The following is a 22,168-nucleotide window of genomic DNA, read 5'->3' on the forward strand; positions in this document are numbered from 1 at the left end:
TCAAAACACGTTAGCAAGATCGAGAAATAGTAGATTGGTGACATATGCAGAAGAAACCACCCTACAAATTCTCATATAGGGGCCACTTTCCCACTATGCCTATAGTGTTTGCATGGTCAGTATGGTACAATGCAATGTGGTATCTTAATGTGGTTTAAGGTTAAATATGTTGATGCTAAAACAATGACATAGCGTATTTTTATGCTGACAAAGGTAGTGTTCAAGAAGACAACGCTTTTGCCACGCATCTGGAGTGATCATGAATATGGAAAGAACTAAGATTTGTTTAAGGGGGAACAAAGCAGTCTTGATCGGCTGGTATTAGTTGACACAGTGCACCTCTCGGACAACTTGTGCCTTTGCTCTGTAGACCTTCACTGACAGAGTTTCAGGCGAAGGCGCCCTTGTGTCTACTGGTGCCCTTGCCCCGAGCAACGTGAAAGCTGGTATACGAAAGCTTGCAGTGAGCACAAGCATCGCACCCTTGTCAATATGTATCACTAGAAAAGTGCTTTTTCGATTATGCCTTCGAGTTGCCGATGGTGACAGAATCAAAAATAAAGAAGTGAAGGGGGGGGGGGGGGAGGCTGCAGGCATGTGGGGCACCGCCGAGGGGAAAAAATTGGCAGCATATCCTCGGTGTGAATGATAGAGAGTGAGGCGAAGCATTCGTCCCTCCATTCGTTCTTGATTCCACCCGTCCGTGTGTCCGTCTGTGTGACCGTCCATGCATCCATCCGCCCGTCCGTGCGTGTGTCTGTTCGTGCATTTGCCCCTGCGTCCATTCATGCGTCCATTCATGCATCTGTCTGTGTGTCCGTTCGTCCATCTATTCAACACTCCAAGTACCACCATCTCGCATCTTTTCATCATATATTCCCCATATAGAAGCACCGCCATCCAGCGGACATTCCAAGGACTGAACGAGAGGAGGCACACGCACACTTTCTTACGGCTTGCGCTTCGTGTCTACTTCCCACCTTTAACCACCTCGAGTTCTTTCATGGTATATACTAGTTTATTGTATTCATGGCACTGTGGCTCAACGCTCGCTAAACCTTTCTAAAACTAAGGAGGTTACACTCAGCGAGTATAACGTAGCAACCTTTTCTTGTCCGATAGTGCTCAATATACATGCCAATGGCTGCTAAAGGGGATTGCAGCGTGCGCGTTAACTAAAAGCCGAATGCTCTTGTCTCTCATTCCCCCTTAGCAGCCATTGCCATGTACATTGAGCACTATCTTTTATTGTTCAACAACGCACTGGAGAAATCTCTCACCGGCACCACCTTGGAGGTCAAAATGTTATACTTGTTACACCCTACAACGGCTACGAGGGACAAACAAGTTCCGCTATATGGAGCTTCGCCCCTCAAAAAATGAACGCGTATCTGCGTGTTTCACTGCAAATGTCGTCGAAACACGATACTCTTACGTCTACAGGCATCGCGTGATATATGAATGCCATAAGGCAGTAATGTCTGTAAACAGAAGCAGTGTGGAACGCAGAGCGCACAGGTAGATGGCAGCGCTGGGTCGATTTAGTGAAGCGTGGGAAACACCCGCTTTTTCGTTCATAGCGTCGCATTGTCAGTGCAGCCTAGAAAACGCTGCGTTCCTTATAATTACGTATCCACGCATTTTCTGATAAATCAACACACTACCTAATGCTTACGTATCGATGTTGCGTATGAGATATGCGTAATATATGTGCTTTTTGATCGACAGTGTCAACAAGTATGAATGCAGCCACCACATCAACATGATTGGGCATTCAGCTAAGGCCTAAATTTTCGCTGTGTGGTTGATCGTCTGACAAACAGACAGAGAGACCAAAATTTCAGCGTGTAAGTATATTACGAAAGTCTATTGTCTTTTGAAAAACCACAAGGCGTAAGAGAGAATACAACGGGAGATACAATAGCATGGACACCGTACACTGAACAGAAAGAAGCTGCATCAGTTGCACTGATGACGTTCACTGTCATGGACCGTTAGGTGGACGTAGAAAGCAGACGTACGTGCGCAAGCGTGCCCTTTGTAGCCCGACAACAATCTGTCCCCTCATGTAGGGAGGCAGGCGCACACATGGAGTTCTGCTGTGACCAACCCCGTCTCATTATTGCTTTCTTTTTATCCGCTAGGCTTTGCAATCAGGCGCTGTGATCGCGCTGCAAAACTTGACTGTGTAATGCCTATAGATCTGTGGGTACGCGAAGAAGAGAGACAAACTTCAGAGCAACACTGCATAAGGACAGAGGTGTAGCAGGCATGTTGTTTATACATGCACCGTGCTTGCAGTCAGCCAATCCATTTCGAAATACTGCTTTATCGTTCAATTCGGGGCTCTGACTTACTAATGTCTGAAGTTTGAAAAACAACGCGCAGACAAAAACTTGCTCTATTTTCGCAAGAAGACGTAATTTCATTCCCATTCTATTCCACGCAAAAAGCGCTGAATTTCATTCCCATTCTATTCTTCCAAGCGTTGTCCTCATTCCGCTGCCACTCCGATTCGAGGTCGCAAAAATATGCATTGATTTCGGAATCATTCTCTGCAACATTGCCCCCCCCCCCATATGGGGGTGTCTCTTCACACCTATCTCTGACAGAGATGTCTACAGGGCCTTCTGATTAATTCAAACTTTGCAGTCACTATTTTTTTCATTTTTTTCTTATTGAAGGCTGAGTTCAATATTACAATGTTTGTCTCAAGGTGGCACTAGTAAACTGCAATTCGCGGAACTTAGAAGCTTCTGCGTAGTAAACACGCCGTACAATATGCATGACAGAAGTGGACTTGTTTGGTCGGCTCATTTGTGTGTCAAACGAAACCGATGATAACTACAGACAATTAGGCTGAAGAAAACACAGGGGACATTATTTGCTGCTTTGAACTGTAGCATAAAAATATTCTCCAAATTGACCTGAATGAAAGGGGACGAAGACACACCCTTTCTATTCGTGGGATCGGAATCCACAACCTTCGAATTTATATTCATTACACTAAGATTTAAGAAAAACGTCCTTTATTCACTTTTTAGCTGGATTCTTGTTGTTTTTATTGCTTGTGCCCATTATACGTTCCCCTGTAGTTGGTTTTATCTTCAAGAACGAAGAAGTCGTGATTATTCCTAATAGGCCGTAGAGGTTTGGCTCTCAGTGAGTGTGCTGATGCACTAGCTATATCTTCCCTTGATGGTCCTAATCTGTATATTTTACCTACGACTGAGTATATCACAGCAGCGCGCTTTGAAAAACGTACAACGACCAGTGACTTCAAAAAATCTCCTTTGTTTTCATCCGGCTATTCACAGCTAAAGTTCCCTTGGAAGAGTAGGTGGTGTGCATCAAGAAAGGAAGAACTAGTGATTACAAGGCTGCGTTGTAACCTTTATCTTCACAGGTCAGGCCTGGCAGAGAATCCTTTATGTCTTCACTGGAATGAGAGTCTCTGGAGCACTTTTTTTGGCATACCGAAGATTTAAAAATTAAAGAAAAAACTTAGCAGAACCCCTACGAAATTTGGACTTAGTCACTTCCGGTGATTCTTTCATTTCGCGCAATCACATTTGGTTTTAGCCACAGAAGCGTTTTCAATGCTGTTACGAATTTTTCACGAGAGTTTAAAAGAATGAAACACTAAACGTAGCTAAATTCATTTGTTTTAGGCATAGAAGTTGTGTGTGTGTGTGTTTTAATTATGTCATTTATTTCTAAGTTTTTTGAAATTCTACAAGTTTAAAATATTACCTGTAATACCTAATGAATTCAACTCTCCTTCAAGAAGCGAATTAGTTTAACAAGCAAGGCACCGTCCGATTAATGGCCTATCCACCTGGTTGGATTGCGCCCAGCTATTGAGGAACCAGCCAACCAACCATGTGTGACATGTCTTACCATACTTGGGGAGTGCTCAGGCCCAAGGTAAAGGCAACACTGGTAATGTTTTCGTATATTCGTTTGCCCGCTGTGGTAATGTTGCAGGTGTTCAAAAATGTCGCTCATCTGTCTTTCTCTTAAAGGTGGCCACCAACGATCGGAGGTACCCAAAAGAGTGCGAGGCACGAGAGCGGCTCAAACTAGTACCATACACGAATTTTTCACAAGGATTCATCGCCATCCAAAGAAAAGACCCAAAGAGTGTTGTTAAAGTAAGATGGCTTGTTTGCTTGCATCCTTGCATAAAGAAGTATATACGGACTCTGGAGCATCTATCTTCCTGCCTTACATGGTGCAGTCTGATAATGGTCGTTTGTGGACGTAAATTAAGACACTCGAAAGAACAACACAAGCACAAAGCACCTAGAGGGTGTCACGTCCTAATTTTGTGTCTCTTAATGTGTGGCCACCGACAATCTTTGACAGTATACCTAGAAAATGCGTCCTAAAATACTACCAGACAATTAGAAGTGCACAGGGCTCTAACAACAAGCTTTCCAGACACGAGCCACTGTCATCAAACGTTTTACTATAATCTCTAAATTGTTTTAAGCAAACGTGCACATTCTCAATGGATGCGTTTAGTGACATTACGAAGAAATGTAATAGTTCATTTAAACTCTTACATGTGTGCTGTGCATTTTTAAAGCGTTAACTACTTCTCTAGTTTTGTTTAAAACAGCGGAGCTGCTCAGCTATTTGTTATTAAGCCAGTTTGCATCACCAGAAAACTCCAGCAGCTCCTAGCATAGGATAAAAAACTTGAGTGCTATGAGGTACTTATCTTGGAAAACGAAGCGTGCGGATCTGAGACGGGCACGCGCGCCCGTCTCAGAGGTGATAGGTGTAGAACGCAAGGCGACGGGTAGGTGCCACCACCGTGTCGTCTTAGCAAAACGTTGGAAACACTTGCCTTTTTGTGCAAGCATTGCATGGTCAGCACAGCGTGATAAACGCTATGGTCCTTAGATTTACTTATGTATGCCTGTTCTAGTAAAAGACGCACATACAGAATATATACGTGTTGTTATGGTGCGTCAGATATGCGCAATAATTGCTTTTTATTTTTTGAAAATCGCACAAGTATGAACGCTGAATCCTGAGCAACATTGGTGGGCACTGCGGATGGGGTCAACCATTTGGGGTATCGGCTGGTGCCGTTTAGAGTACCGGTATTGTTAAGGGTGGAAAAACAGACAAATGGATAGACAGACCAAAATTTTTACGTCGAAGGTCCCCAAAAAGACTATCGTCTTTAAAACTTGGCATGGAGGGGAAATCGAACGCAGACCGTATGCGTGCCAGGCAGGTGTTCTACCGTAGAGCAACGCCAATGCTTGGCACTCCGTAGGCAAAAAAAAAATGTCATATTCCTGCATCAAGTAGTGCAAAGCAGAATAGGTAAGTGAAAAGGCGAGGAGTTATGGAAGGGTGAGAAGGAGTGAAAGGATGATGTGATAGGGACTTATAACACGACTTTGTGCCAAGCAGCTCATATCATAGCGCAATCAAGCATAGAAAGGTGCGGGAGGGGCTAGTGAGGAGCGGGAGGAGACTCCTGAGAGTGATGTAAGGGCGAGAAGAATAGAGGAGAAGGAGGCCACAGAGAGTGGGTACGTGCTAATGAAAGAAAGATAGACAGATGAAGGAGGAAGTAGATGCGGAAAGAAGTCAATCTACGTTCGACAGGTCGTGACGCTTGCTTGACAGTCCAAGTTACTGAGGAGCACCGCAAGAACGTGGGTTGGGCATTCACTCACGGTCAGGAGTGTGCTTAGTTAACACAGACACAGTACAGAACGGATTTATTAATGGCTTGTGTCCTGTACATGATTCGCTCTGTATTGTGCCAGAGTTAACGAAGTGCACCTTTTAAGGTGAACCAACGTTAAGCTTATATTTGCAAGGAAGGCCACTCCTCTGTTACTTGAGGTTTGGCCCCGCTTGTGCAAACCTGGCCTGAGGTTTCAATATTATCGTTTTGCGGAAAAATAGGTGCAACTTTTCGTGATCACAATTTCCAGAAGAGTCACTATCTCCAACACACCGTTGAAATTCAGTATCCTGTAATCACGATGGCAAAGCTTTCGACTCCGCGAAGGCATCATAAAACGTCTACAGCAGAGCCACTCCCCAACTGTTGCGGCTCGGACTATGTGAAGCTGAGCAAGAAGTCGTGTGGACCACACTCTCATGAGGCCAACTGATTATGAAACCACTCGCTCATCAAGGCAAGGGCTCTTGAAGAACCCTAGCTGTTTGGCGTAAAACTAATATCTCAACACTGAACAAAATCCGGCAATGCAAGCAATTGTTTATTATTGTACGTTAGCCTTAATAACAAATTTTGGAGCAGCTTTCCAGCAACCGCGTGAGGCTCCCGAGCCTAACCTAATCCAGGTGATGCCTTGTCATGTGCGTTTTTTTATAGTTTGTACTCTTTTTACTTCAAGTGTATGTGGCACTCGATGAAACAAATGCACTGAAGTGTCAGCGTAGGTTAACAAAACTCTTCTTTCTTTCAGGCAAATGACGTGTACGAAGCTGTTCTATTTATACACCACTTCGACAAAATTACTTCCTCGGTTTATTATGCGGTAAGATGTTTTTTATGCCATGTACGACTTTCAAACTTATCTCGAACTTGTAACTTGCTGTGAGTTCATTAATTATATCAGCAAGGGCATGCGATTAGATTGAGGCCGCGCATTGCCATGCTTACCATTTTTATTGTATGCAATAGTTACGTAAACAAAAATATAAAAGTCAAATTAAAGAAACGCCATGCATTCAGTTTTTTTACTACAAATTGTAGAAGACGAGTACTTTTATTTGGGGAACTTAACGACTTTGCAATAGATTTGTATTCATGGATACGAAATGGGAGTTTTTAATACGTTTTTTTCTCTGTCAGCTGTCATACGGATCGACTACATTGTTTCAACCTATTACTTATTTCTTCAATATCTACAGGTTCTGTCCAAGGGTAGAGTGCAGCTGGTCAGGAGGCTGCCTGACGGAAGAAGAATCGAAGAAAACATAGTGATACCTGTCACACCTGAGATGACGCCCAGCTTCCGCGTGGTGGTATTCGCAGTGCTGGACGGACGCGTCGTTACGGACTCCATTTACGTGAACACCCAGCCTGCGTGCACAGACACATCTAACGTAAGTGCAGTAGTGGTGCGTCGCTCATTTATCAACAGCCGAGCCCACGGATTCAATTGAATACGTATGTACAAGAATAAGAGTCAACCTCGTCCGCAGATCTAAAACAGTCCATCGAAGAAGTCGCGTCCACGCGAAGGATGCACAGAAGTCCGTTTATTGTCTTTACATGTAGCTGTGCAGCCGCAACTGGAATACGATGAGCAATGCGGAGCATTAACGCAGACATGAGAGCCGGTATGCGTATGTATACACAAGTATAGGTATAGACATACACAGGTATACGCAGGACAAGAGTGAATTAACAACTGTCAAAGTTGTTACGTGTTTGTATTTGAGAAAAGCGCTGCAAGTGTCCACAATGCACAAGCGGACGCTGTTTGCTTTTTGTTCTTTTACACTACGGCAAGTGTAAGCGCCTCTCTGAGTTTCCTGCCACGCGGCGGCATCTCATGTCATGTGTGCCCTGTGTTCCTTTTTTAAAGACGATAGTCTTTCTTGGGCACCTTCGACGCAAAAATTTTGGTCCGCCCGTCCGTCCGCCCGCCCGCCTGCCTGCCTGCCTGCCTGCCTGCCTGTCTGTCTGTCTGTCTGTCTGTCTGTCTGACTGTAGACTTTTCTGTTTGTCAGCCGAAATGATAACCAAAATGGCCAAAATCCAACCCCATCCGCAGCGCCCCCCAATATTGTTCAAGTTTCAGGGTTCATACTTGTGCGACTGTAAATTAAAAAGCAATTATTGCGCATATCTGAGGCAGAATAACAACACGTCAGTGTTTTATACGTGTCTCATTATACTAGAAAAGGCATACATAAGTAATTTTAATGACCGTACACCATTTATCACACGCCACTGACAATGCAACGCTACGCACGAAAAGGCAAGTCTTTCCAACCCTTTGCTAAGAGGGACTTTAGCTAAGACGACACCGAGAAGGCACCTGCCCGTCAGTTTGCGTTCTACACCTTATCACCTCCAAGACGGGTGTGCACGCCTTCCTTCGTTTTCGAAGATAACTGCCAGATAGCTCTCATGTCTCACATGCCTCGATGCGCTCGTTCGCCTTCGCAGCGCGGATCGAGACACTCCAACGCAGCGCCTGCAGAATACCATTCACCGATTTTCTCGCGCAGAACATCAAATAAACGTTTTGATCAGTATCTCCAGACGCAAGACTATCGTCTTTCGACGACATTTGAAGTGAAACTTGCAGATACGGGGCCAAGTTTTTTTTTTACTATTCTGCATAATGTGTGATTCAGAAGGGGGGCACTTAATCATGCGCGTCTAAAGGAAATTTTTCAACTTGAAAAAAAATTTAAATCGATTGTGATGTTTTTTTATCACCATCGCTTTTGCAACATATCCCGCTAAAGGGAAACATGTGTAGACATGAAGCAGCGGGCGCTAGTGCTTACACAGGTGGCGACGTTGACGCTGGCGCTCACCGCGGCATTACGCAGGAAAACCTGGGGAAGCGCAAAGCACGCACTGATACAACAGTGTTTTTTTACTGGAGCATGCCAATAGCTGCAAATAGGCAATAAGAGACAGGAGATTCTGATTGACACAGCGATCCGTAGTCCACTTTTAGTTAACGCGCACGCTGCGGATGTTCATTGTTCAACAACGCACAGGAGAAATCTCTCACCGGCACTACATTGCAAGCAAAAAGTATCCGAGTTAGTGGTTTTTGCGGTTCATGACATCTGAAAACTCTCTCGCGTTTAAAATTACTACCTCGCGTTGGAGTAAAAGGTGATGCAAACCATAGTTTTACTACCACATCTGAGGCACGTAGTAAAACGATGTCAAATTCAGTTTTACCTCATGGGGAGTTTTCTATCACGTGGTTTTTAACCTGCGTTTCAGGTTTTATTACCACGTGACTGCAAGCCACAGCTGCTTCGGCGGCTTTTGCCTGATACCCCCCCGCTCTCAGTGAATCGTGAAGGTATACCAGGACTACAGATTTTTTTTTTTTTTCAAAGTTTGGCATCGTCGCGCCTCATGACTGATCTCGATTCAACGCACTTTCACTGGAACTGAGAGCAGTATAAGCAAAACGAGCGAGGAAAGCATTCTGTGAATGAAAAAGAAAAGCCCGCTCCAAAAAAAAAAACCTGCTGGAAAGTTGTCCGGCATATTTTCGCAAATAGTTGGCTTTTGCTGTGCAGTGGCCCTGGGTACAGAAGTTGGAAGAAGCTCGGGATCAGTGTGTCTGGTTGAGCTGATGAATCTCACGTGTTTCTTACATCATCGAGCAACCGTGTGCTTCCGAACGCGAGCCTCCGAACCTCTACGTCTCGGATACCTCGCTTCCGGGCCGAATCGCGAAGAGCTGCCAGCGGTAACAAAATCAAGCTGGTGTCATCGTCTGTGGTTGCTTTCTGGAGAAGCGATAAAAAAATGACTTAGTATGTCGTCGGCACCGAGCCGGCCAGTGGCCAGTGGAAGTGCATCGCCGGGGCAAATGAAAGAAGCATCGCATATATTTTGTTTCACAGAAGATGATGTCTGCTGAAGTAAAGGGCAGCTCAAATTGTCCACCCCATGAGCCAAATGTTGTCAAACATGTAGCGCGTAGGCGAGAGCCGATATGAGGCAGACGGAACCAACAAGCAGCTGCCGGTGAGCCCGAAGAAAACCCGGATGGTGGTCCGTCTCTTCGTTGGTTGTACGTACATACATCGCCCCGTCCCTGTAAGACACCGCAGATAGCGGGCACGTATTCATTTCTGTCTGAAATGATGACAAAATTTACACAGGAGATGTATTCTGTGACCGCCAGCTGTCTTTCATCGCATATAGACCCTTTCAAGGTTTACAAACACGGGCCCTTGGTGTGGCGTACCAGCATCGATGGACAACAAGAGCTTTGCAAAATAATAGCCCACTGATTTTTTTAGTTTCCTTCTTTTATTTGGCAAAATATATTCAAATAAGTGTTATTTTGAACTGCATTAAAATTACTAAACATACCCCTTTACTTCACACACGTTCCTTTTATGTGAAAAACGAAAGAGATGCTTTCCTTACCTTTAAAAAGAACTTGAAAACGTGCTTTCAGTTTTGACGTTAGGAGCTAGTAAATGAGGTGACCGGAAGTTTTTCGGGGAACAACGCTTGCAACCTTGAAACCGCCTATAGCCGTGCTCCTCGAAAAGGCCCAGTACGCCGTCGGTAAGGAGCTTGTATACAGGCGTGCACCACTCTTTTAGGCCCGTTGTCATATATACGTGCTGCTACTGTGTTTGTGCACCGCCGCTCAACAAAAATCATTGAGCTGCCGTCGTCTGTGTGTACATATCTTTATGTCATGGACCTGTGCATCAGCAGTGCTAGCACGGGAGGGGCCAACAGGCCGGTGTGCCAGATAATTATTAGATAATCAAAAAGGTGAGATCGGGTGGGTTTATAATGAAAGGTTAGTGTGACTCTTAGCGACCTTTAGCCCACCTTAACTTTAGGCTTGCAATTTCGACCGTTATTGTTATTCAATGCAAAATACAGCTCTCCTACCGGCACTACGTGGCAGGTCAAAAAGTCGTGCCTATATATACCGGATTGTCGAAGTACAGTCGGGCAACGCGTTCAGTCTGTTTAAGTGATGTTTTATTCTGCATTTGTTGTGTGTTCGTCTTTGGCTGTATCTTAGTTTGTGTTAAAAATAGTTTGAGCGCAAACACACGGCACATTCACACACACCCAAGCATCAAACACGCCCATTCACTCTCCCTCTACTCGCCCAAAACCTCAGTGGGGTAAATATTTACTACCCTTCCTATGTTTAAAAATTCAGTTAGCACGAGAGTAAATTTTTACTTCGACTGGTAGGTGGTAAAAAAACAGAAAATGTATTGCGCTAGAGCACAAATGGTTTACCCAGTTTTTGAGATTATTTCAGGTTATTTTCGCATAGTGTGTACCTTGAAGGTCAAGATCCAGTACCTATATATACGGGGTGGCTAGTAAACAGACGTGCAGCGCAAGCAGTCAATTTTTTTTCAATCAAGAAACTCGTTGACAGAGCTGCCTGCGTCGGCGTTGCGAAGTCAGAGAGGAAAGGGAGCGCGCATGCGCGATTGGGTGTAAACGCCGTGGGGAGGGAAGCGTAGAGGAGAGAGTGGAAGCGTATATAAGGAGGAAACGTGCATGCGCAGTAAGAGTGCTCACGCCACACACCGAATTGAGCTCGACCATGAGACGCTGCGCATCTAAAAACATTCAAGCTGTTCTGAGATCTGCGTACCGGGAGCTTTAAATGGTGCATATGAATAGCTCACCGTTATATCACTGGCACAAGCATGGCACGTATATAGCTGTGTTGGCTGGCGCAGCGGGCCGCGGAGGTAGGACTCGCTGGTTCAATTCCTCTATATCCCTTACAAAAATGGCTTTGACCTTCCTGTCACCCACGAGTCATTTATCAGTTACCCCAGTCACCTTCCTGTAGACTGGACCTTTCTGTAGGTTTTTAGCAGACGCTGAGCAGACGGCAAGCAGACGTTTTTGATACTGTGCATCTAGATTGCGTGTGCGTAGACGTATGTAACATATATGTATGTATTTACAAATTTTCAAACGTGGCACATTGGATGATAATGATTTATTGGGTTTCATCTTTCAGTCACCTATCAGTCACTCACCCGTCACCCCCGTACAGACCTCATCTGCAGATTTTTTGCAGATGCCGAGCAGAGGGCAAGCAGACTTGTCTGTTAATCTGGGCCCTTTGAGCGCGTGCGTGGGTACACACTGTATATACATACATATCTATACATTCTGGGTCATGACCCAATTGATAATATCAACTAAATGAACTTCACCTTTCAGTCACTTATCAGTCACCCAACAGTCACCCCCCTAAAGACCTGGCCTGCAGATTTTGTGCTGACGCCAAGCAGACAGCTAGCAGACTTGTCTGTTTATGCGGGTCATGTGTGCGAGTGTGTTGATGTATATATTACATACGTATATATCTGTACATTCTTGGTGATAACACAATTAATAACAATAACTAAATGAACGTCACCTTTCAGTCACCCACCAGTCACCCCCGTACAGACCTAGTCGGCAGGTTTTCTGCAGACGCCGAACAGACGGCAAGCAGACTTGTCTGTTTATGCGGGCCCTGTGAGTCCGTGTGGGGATGTATATACTGTATGCATATATATCTATATATTATGGGTCATGACACATTCTGTATCAATAACTAAAGGGGCTTCACCTTTCAGTAACCCACCAGTCAACCTTGCGACCGTAATGTGCAGCTTATCTGTAGAAAGGCTTCAGCTTCTCTGCATCCCCATGTGACAGCCTATCATCTGGCAAATAAATGTCACTAATTAAAGGAGTGTTGCACGTTTGACCAGTGTAGACTAAAATATCTTTGTATTTTATTGCTACCTCATCGTCGCCATGATTCTGAACGAATTTTCTTTATGTATAAATGTGAAATTTGGAAGCACAGGAATTTTCTTACCGGCACTCAATGGCGGGTCAAAATACCATGTCTATATATATATATATATATATATATATATATATATATATATATATATATATATATATATATATATATATATATATATATATATATATATATATATATATATATATATATATATATATATATATATATATATATATATACTGGAGGGCCAGTGATAGGCTAAGGTTATAAAGTACTAGCAGTTATGTGTTTGGTACTTACTCCGCTGTTGTGTTTGTGTATTGGGCACGTGTTTGGTGGGTGTATGGGCGGATTTATACCCTTCAGTGCTACATGTTCCTTAAATACTTCTGCTGATGCAAATGGTAGGTATTAATTACTTTTTTTCACCACGACAAAACACTGCCGATATTCTGCAGAAATGCTGCAGAATTTCTGTAGACTTTCTGCAGATGTTCCGCAGGTATTCTGCAGGCATGCGGCATCCTGCGCGGCTACAAATGCTCTGCAGAGATTCTGCAGAACGGGTGTACCAATTGCCTACTCGGAGGTGACTGGCGGTGACAGAAAGTTTGTCACTTGTCTTCATGTATTCCGTATCGCACGTGACTATTGGTCTATAGTTTCTGCAGATACAATCAAAGTTCTTTGTAAGGTATGCTCCTTCAAAAAATAATAAAGGCTGTCTTTCTTGGAATACTGGTACGCGGATATTTTTTGAATAGTGTTTTTTGGTATAATTAGATGCGGTCTGTGTGTCTGTCTTTCTGTTTCTTTCTGATTGATTGATTGATATGTAGGGTTTAACGTCCCAAAACCACTATATGATTATAAGAGACGCCGTAGTGGAGGGCTCCGGAAATTTAGACCACCTGGGGTTCTTTAACGTGCACCCAAATCTGAGTACACGGGCCTACAACATTTCCGCCTCCATCGGAAATGCAGCCGCCGCAGCCGGGATTCGAACCCGCGCCCTGCGGGTCAGCACTGTTTCTTTCTGTCACTCGATTCAGCTACCAGAGCGAAACTTTAACCCGTTGGTGAGCGACCACCCATCTTGGCCTCCTGCATGGTTGCGTTCATACTAGTGAAGATTGTCAATTAAAAACATGGCCCCGTATCTGCATGTTACACTGCAAATGTCGTCGAAAGACGATAGTCTTGCGTCTTCAGAGAGTGAACAAAACGTTTATTTGAAGTTCTGCGCAAGAAAAACGGTGAATGGCATTCTGGAGGCTCTGCGTTAGAGTGCCCCGAGCGTTCAGGGGAGGTGCACTTCTAGTACACTTAGCGTAGGCGAGCGAGTGCATCAAGTCCCGTCACACGTGAGACATCAGCGCTACCTGGCAGTTATCTTGGAAAACGAAGCGCGCGACGTGCGCGTCCATCTCGGAGGCGATAAGGTGTAGAACGCAAGGCGACGGGTAAGTACCACCACCTTGTCGTCTTCGCAAAGCATTGGATACACTTGCTTTTCGTGCAAGCGTTGCGTAGTCAGCGGAGCGTGATAAACGCTACGGTCTTTAGAATTACTTATGTTTACCTTTTCTACTAAAATACACACTTACAGAATATTGACGTGTTATTATGGTGCCGGATATATGCGCATTGATTGTTTTTGTATTTATAATCACACAATTATGAACGCTGAACCTTGCGTAATATTGGTGGGCGCGGCGGATGGGGTGAGCTGTTTGGGAAATTCTTCAGTGCTCTTTAAAATATTGTTTAAGGTGAACAGACAAACAATTGTACAGACAGACAGATGGACGGACAGACCAAAATTTTTCTGTCGAAGGTCCCCAAGAAAGACTAGCATATTCGGGCGCAACATCAACGCGTGAGTATTATGCAGTGGGTTAATCTATTTTTAAAATGTGTATATACTTATTGAACAAAAAGAAGTGGACTCAACCTGGAAAACAGATACCACTGGTGGCAGCTGTTATTATTTCCATCCACTCAACACCTATACCTAGCCATTCGTGAGCATCTACTCTATGCTCGGTTCATGACTCTGGTGACAGTGATGGTGGTTGGGGCCCTTATTATATAACAGTGAAGGTGTAATCAGATCACAACAAAATCCACATGAACGAAAGACGGTGTGTTTATAACGCTTCGCTAAAACGACATGGCGGTGTCGCCTACCAGTTGCTCTGCGTTCTAGAAAACTTTCGTTTCTTGGCATGACTGCCAGATGGCGTCCATAAGTAGCGCAGCGTTTCCAAACAAAAGACTATCGTCTTTCTACGTCATTTGCAGTGAAACATGCAGATCAGGAGCAAGTCTCTTCTAGTGAATTATTTTTTTACGCCTTTTTCACATGTATAGGTACATAAAAATATCTGGGGACATAAACTACGTGGACAAGTTGCAATTTATGATTACTGGATTAGCAAGGAGAGCAAAAAGGTTGGTTTTAAAACTATTCTGCAGAAAATGAAAGTAACTTACGACAACCTCGGAATAGCAAATCACTTTGAGATAGGTAGCAGTCCACTTGAAGTTGTAAAAGAGTACGTCTACTTAGGATAGGTAGCAACCGCGGAGCCGAACCACAAGATTGAAGTAACTAGAGTGATTAAAAATAGGGTGGGGCACATTCGGCAAGCATTCTGAAATCACAAGTGGTATATTACCACTATCTCTCAAGACTAACGTATATAACAGAATCATCTTCCCGGTACTGATCGATAGAGCAGAAACCCGGAGGCTTACAGCGAGTGTTCAGCTGAAACTGAGGACCACGCAGCGAGCTCTTGAAAGAAAAATTATAGGTGTAACCTTAAGAGACAAGAAGAGAGTGGAGGAGGTCAGGAAACAAACTGGGGTTAAGGATTTCATAGTTTAAATCAAGACTGAATGACCATGAGTCGGGCTCATAGCGCGTAGGCAGGATAACCGCTGGTCATTAAGGGTAACTAACTCAATTCCCAGAGAAGACAAGCGGGTGATTACATTGAGAAGTTTCTGGGTATAAAGTGGTAGCAGCAAGCCCCGCCGTAGTGGTCTAGTGGCTAGGGTACTTGACTGCTGACCCGCAGGTCACAGGATCGAATCCCGGCGGCGGCGGCTGCATTTCCAATGGAGGTGGAAATGTTGTAGGCCCATGTGCTCAGATTTGGGTGGATGTAAAGAACCCCAGGTGGTCAATATTTCCGGAGACCTCCACTGCGGCGTCTCTCATAATCATATGGTGGTTTTGGGACGTTTAACCTCACTAATCAATTAATCAAAGTGGTAGCAGCAAGCAGAGGGCCGTGTTGACTGGCGGAACCTATGGGAGAGGCCTTTGCTTGGTAGTGGGCGTATTCAGGCTAATGATGATGATGTTACATATCTGGGACATGACGGCGATGTCAAAAGTCAGTCGAGAGTGTCCATATAAACGCTATCGCAATGAAAAAATTTGGAGGGGCGAATCGTGTAGTGATGGATGCTTCAGCTCCACTAACTTGAAACCTGGGGAGGGGCAAATCAGGCAGTGTTTTGAGAGAGACTTATTTGATGAGGCACTATCGCTGCCAAGCATGGAACCGTAAATGTAGAGAAGAATATTTCCTCTCCAAAAACGACGTCAGCAAACTGTTGTTGTTGTTGTTGTAGTTGTTGTTGTTGTTTTTCTCTGAACATGACTCATGCCCGATGAAGGGGATTAGCCGATTATAAGGTGGATTCTCCCGATACTGTCCGCGTTGATTAATTCCAAGGAAACTGTGTCGGTGGAATGCAGCCTATATACCCGAACGTTTTTCTAGTTTTTTTAATTTATATTTGGCGGAACATGGCAAGGTAGGCTACGTTCAAGCCGACTATCCTAACATCATAACAGTGCTCTGCATTACAAACACACAAAAAAGCAAAATTATGAATAATATAAGAAAAAAATACTAACCAGAGCAAATATATACAATACTATATATAATATTTGGCTCATAATGCATGAATGAGCACAGCATGTATGACCTTAGTGTAGTTGATATATCGGGTTCACATTGCGGATAGAGTCCGTACAAGTAGCGGCAAAGTATAATATGAACTAAAGAGAGTTCATTAGATTTGTGTCCATTAAAATATCGCAGAGGTCGCTCAATGCGCGCCTTTGATTATCGCAATGCGGCCAAGGTGCCAGTATTTTTCCAATCGTAAATGTTCGTCTGTCGAGTCGGTTCAAGCGATTCCTCAGTTCAGCGCGTTATTGATCGTGTTGCGGACAGTCTAAAAGAATATGCTCCTCTGACGCATCGACATGATCGCAGTGGTCGCAGTGCGGGGACGTTCTTCTTTTTATGCGGCATAAAAACTGAGGTGTGTATGAAACACGTCATCGTAGACTGTGCAGTAGATTGTCAAACGGTCTGTCGATTTTTTTTGATTAGGTGAAAATTGGAGAGACGGATCTATTTGGTGTAAGACTGACGACTTTGTCTTTTCGTCAACCCAAGCATTCTTGCATAATTTGTGGCATAGTTCAGAAAGAACCTTCTTGATTTCTGAGAAACGAACGGGCGCTGGTGTCAAGAGAATTTTGTGTGTGTGCAGTAGTGGCTAATTTATCAGCAATTTCGTTTCCCATCACTCCTACGTGACTTGGAAGCCACTGAAAACGTATCTTATAACCGTCGAGATAACCTATGGTAATTGCTTTTATATTTCATAAATGATGCTATCATCTATATGGAAATAAAATACTTAGTCATTTGCAGCGCTTCTTTGGAGTCAGAATATATTACCCAGTATTGCCTTTGCTGGCTTTACACAGTAAATTTTGAAGCTTGTAATATTGCAACAAGCTTCACAGCTGTAGACGATGTCTTTCGAGAAGTCGGAAATTTTTTCCTATTTTATAAGCGGGTATATGAAAAGCCGCAGTTGAGCTTTCGTTTATTGTAGAGCCATCCATGAAAACAAATGTGAAACGTTCTCGATAATTGCACATCTATTGAAGCGTAAGAAATTTGGCTTCAAGGTACTCTACCAAGGGGTTTTTTTTATCCCTTTGATGTCCAAAGTGGCTGGAGGGGATGTAAGCTGCCAATGAGGAAAATTGATATCTGGATGCAACGAATATTGTTCTTGTTGAAGTGCCGCCTCATAAAATTCCAAAGTGTCACCAATTTGCACGTTTCTTCGAACAAGTTTTTCACTAAGCGGATGGGCATAATGACTTTGCGATAAGCAGAGGAAGTGGCGGCAGAGTTCTTCTTGTTCACCTTCTCTTGTCGCTCATACCAACTGTGATGGATTGGCCAAGAACTGAGTGGTCGTATGAACTCTTATGAAGTTTGAGAGAAATGAAGGGTATAAAAAAACAATATAAATTTTGTAAAGAAATTTTGATGCTCGCTCAAATGTACCAAACGTCTTATGAAACGTCTTTCTATTCCCTGCATGCTCATTTTCAGTGCCCGATCACGTGTAGGGAAGGGTGTTTCTGCTCCACCAACGACGTCGACCATTTGTTGGTGTAATTGGTGCCTTCTTAATTTTTAGGGGACCGGTAGCGAGTATAGTAGGATTTACCCATCGTGGCACATACCCGTTTTTATGATGGCCCGTCACTGCATGAAACGCAGCGTGTATAGCGAGAATCACAGGAGTCCTGGAATAGAGACCTTTGTACTCGCTTTTATTCCTTCTACCCCTTCCCCAGAATAACAAATAAAGTTTTTCCACCACCACCACCGTGACAACCGGAGACGCCAACAATCCTAGCCCCAAGGTGCTTTGTGCCAATAATACATGTGCCCTGTTGCGTTTTAGATATGTATATTATCGCGACGTGAAAGTAACAGGATGCAAGACGACGGTGCGACCAGGAAAAGCAAGGTCTGCAATAATAGAACAAAAGAGCAGCCGCTTCAACGTCGTCTTCCTCTGAGCCACCATAGGTTCTGTCCACGCTCATCACTTCGTCATCCTCTGTCTTCTTGCCCGGCCTTTAGACATTAGACTCCCATTCAAGAAAGCAGTGTCCCGATGCTTTATGATCAAAGTGGTTTGTACTCGTTTGAAACGCATGAGTTTATTCGGAGAAACTAGGCTTCATCCGAACAACGTGCACAACTTCTGGAGCACACCTTCGACGCCTTAAGCAGTGCGCAGTATCAGGAACAACCTCATAATTAATGTCACTGAGACGTCGTAGAACTTTATAGGGCCCGAAGTACCATCTTAACAGTTTTTCTTAGAGACCACGGTGCCGAATAGGAGTCCATATTCAAGCTTTTTCTCCTGGCTCTAATGAGACTAGTCGCTGACGAAGGTTGTACCGTCTTGAATTGTAGTCCTGCTGGCTACTTATACGTAGGCGTGCAAGTTGTCGAGCTTCTTCGGCAAGCTGGGTGATATAACCAGCACCCGTTTCGACTTCTTCGCACTCGTGTGGCACCATAGCATTCAGCATAGCGGTGACTTTACGACCATGAAGAAGGCGGAATGGTGTTGTTCTTGTTGTTTCTTGATGAGCTGCGTTATAGGCGAACGTGACATACGGCAAGATCTCGTCCCAGATTTTATACTCTACATCGACGTACATGCAGAGTATATTCGCAAGTGTCTTATTGAGACGCTCCGTAAGACCATTCACTTGCGGATGATATGCCGTTATTCGCCGGTGGGATGTGCCACTAAGTCTTACAACTGTCTGTCATAGTTCGGCTGAGAATGCAGTTCCCCTGTCAGTTATAACCACTGATGGAGCGCCATGCCTTAGCACAACATTCTCCACGAAAAATCGGGCGGCTTCACTTGCCGTGCCCCTCTGCAGAGCCTTGGTTTTGGCGTAACGAGTGAGGTAGTCGGTGGCTACCATAATCCATCTGTGACCTGCCGATGAGGTGGAAAATGGGCCCGAAAGATCCATTCTGACTTGAGCGAATGGAGTAACAGGCATGTTAATAGGATGGAGGAGGTCTGCTGGTTTGAAGGGTGGTACTTTTTGCACTGGCAATCAAGGCACGTCCGAACTTAGTGTTGAACGGTCTCCGTCAGTCTTGGCCAGTAGTTTTTTTGCCTCACTCTGCACAGCATGCGCGTGTAATCCAAGTGGCCGGATGTTGGTTCATCGTGGCATGCCTGTAATACTTCACTCCTTAGAGATGTTGGCACAACGAGTAGGTAGTCGCTTCCGTGTGACGTGAAGTTCATCTCATACAGGACGTTGTTCCGCAAGCAAAATGACGAAAGCCCTCTCGCAAACAGTCTAGGTACAGCTGAAGTGTGACCCTCCAGAAAACGAAATATGGGTTTTAGTTCCGGGTCGTCTCGTTGCAGCTGTGCGACAGTAGCCGTGTTTACAACTCCGACAAAGGCTGTATCGTCATATTTTGCCGTTGCAGATTCGTATGGCGCACGAGAAAGGCAATCGGCGTCTGAATGTCGCTTCCCCGATCTGTAGACCATCGTCATGTCAAATTCTTGAAGCTTCAGGCCCCAGCACGCCAACCGTCCTAAAAATCTTTTAAATTTGTCAGCCAGCAGAGGGAGTGATGGTCGCTGACAAAATTAAAAGGATGACCATACATTTATGGGCGGAATTTCATGATGGCCCACACTAGCGCAAGGCACTCTCTTCTCGTGGTGGAATAATTTTCTTCCGCACGTGAAAGAGTTCTGCTCGCGTAAGCAATTACTCGTTCAGCGCCATCCTGCCACTGCACGAGTACAGCTCCTAAGCCGAAATTGTTAGTGTCGGTGTGCACTGTTGTCGGGGCGTCATCATCAAAACGATAGTTATAGCGCGAGCACAAAACGACGACTCAGAGACAAGAAGGACACGAAAGATACTTCTAAGTCATCATCAAAGTGGGCGAGGACTGGTGGCTTCTGAAGGTGTTGCCGCAGCTCGTCGAATGATTTTTGCTGTTCTTCATACCATACGAATGCGACGTGTTCTCTGGTAAGGCGGGTCAACGGCGAGGCAATACCTTGAGGCATCTCGGGGTCAGCCCACCCGAATAGGCGGGTTATGTACCCGCAAACATGGCGATTCTCTCGTTCGATTTTTGTAAGCATGCCTCGATGAGATGCAGAGCAGAATCAAGGCGGTGGTATTTGCGAATGTGCCGAGAATTTGCTGCCGAAATTCATCCCACGAAGACAGGGTTGACTTGTGCTTCTCGTACGACGTACGAGCGCTGTCTGCCAAAGCAAAGTAGACGCGTGATAGCTTTTGTTCAGTGGGCCAGCGGTTGGCCTTGGCGACTCCCTCATACTGGGCCAACCGGTCCTCAACGTCTTCATAGACCTCACCATGAAAGTTCTCGGGAATTTGAGGCTGATCAACAGTAAGCTGTGAAGGCCCTCCAGTAGCCATTTCTCCCGGTACGGTGGGTCGCTGGAGAGGTTAGAGGGGGATTGCCTCGGAGCTAAGGCCTCGCTGTCGGCGACTGTAGCAGTGGACAGGAGTATCCACTGCAGGAATGGGTTGCGGTGGCGGACTTGAAGTGCCAGGGCGTGGAGGGGTCCCAAGCATCAGTTGGAGAAGTCCAGCACTTCCACCAATGTCGTGACGTGAAAATAACAGGATACAGGATGATGGTGCGACCAGGAATAACAAGGTGTGATGAGTGAAGAAAACGATGACAACGACGGAAGTGCGGGGCAAGGCGCGTGTGATTTCGAGCCAACTGTGCGCGTGAGGTCAGCCAATCAGCTGATGACCTGTGGTGGCCCATAGAGGTGGCGTGCCACGATTGGGCCACGTGTGACCATTACGTGGCGGTAAGCTTTGTGGCTGGGGACGAGCCGAAGCAGCGGCAGACGGGAGACAGCGGGCCGAAGCGTCGGACGCAGGCGATCCAGGTTCCGACCAGGGAACGCCGCTGTCCACGCTACTGCCGTCCAACTACCAGCTGGGGTGACATTGCCGGCACGAGTACTGCATCTCGGGGCGCGGCCGGGCCTGCTGTTCTCTTCCTTGCCGAGGGCATTGCGGATCTCGGCGAGCCGTCTCCACGGTCAGTCATTCGGCACAGCGACGTACGTGGCCTGGCTAATGGTCACGGTTGCGCCGAGCATCGCGTCTCGACACAAGCTGTTCGCTGGACGGGCTGGCCCATTACACGCATGGAGCATCGCGTCTCCGATGCGGGTTGACTGCTCCGTAGTCGCACCCATGCCATCAAGCACCGGCGTCGCCAGGGCGTCGCACATCGATAATAGTCTCACCTTGTTCGTGTGCCGTGGCTGAGATACGGACCCGGAAAAAGAAGGGAAGAAGAAGGAACGTGCGGAAAAGAGAGCTCGATTGTTGAGGCCACGAAGGCAGAGAAAGTGGTGCGCCGCTCGAGAGGACGAGTTCCTGGCAGCGTTCCTGAGCCGGAGTGGGAGCCGTACGTGTCGGCCAGGTAGAGCTCCGGTGTGTCTGTTCGAGGTCGAGTCCGTCGGCCTGTACAAGGTCCAAGGACGGGGCCTGCTGAACGGCTCCTGCCTGGGTGCAGTGGCCGGGAACAGGTTCGTGGGCGAGGCCTACCGGGTGTTGTCCTTCTGAGCCGTGGCCTGATCCTGGACCTCAGGAGTTGCGACCCTGACTGCTGGGTTAGCCGCGACATCCGACTTAACGGCGCTGCACACGATAGCGCATCCATGTGCCGTCA

At 45.6% G+C, this 22,168-nt stretch overlaps 1 protein-coding gene across 1 annotated transcript in view; it reads left to right on the forward strand.

Annotated features, from left to right (window-relative positions):
- The window catches only part of LOC119176258 (A.superbus venom factor 1), a 151,804-nt gene that overhangs the window by 22,710 nt on the left and 106,926 nt on the right, over positions 1-22,168 (forward strand). Inside the window, exons 11-13 of the mRNA XM_037427452.2 lie at positions 4,026-4,154; positions 6,468-6,539; positions 6,916-7,110. Of these exons, the coding sequence (XP_037283349.2) occupies positions 4,026-4,154; positions 6,468-6,539; positions 6,916-7,110 (396 nt within the window). The remainder of the gene's footprint in view (positions 1-4,025; positions 4,155-6,467; positions 6,540-6,915; positions 7,111-22,168) is intronic.

This window comes from Rhipicephalus microplus, chromosome X, assembly GCF_043290135.1.
Source record: "Rhipicephalus microplus isolate Deutch F79 chromosome X, USDA_Rmic, whole genome shotgun sequence".
NCBI classification, from domain to species: Eukaryota; Metazoa; Arthropoda; class Arachnida; order Ixodida; family Ixodidae; genus Rhipicephalus; species Rhipicephalus microplus.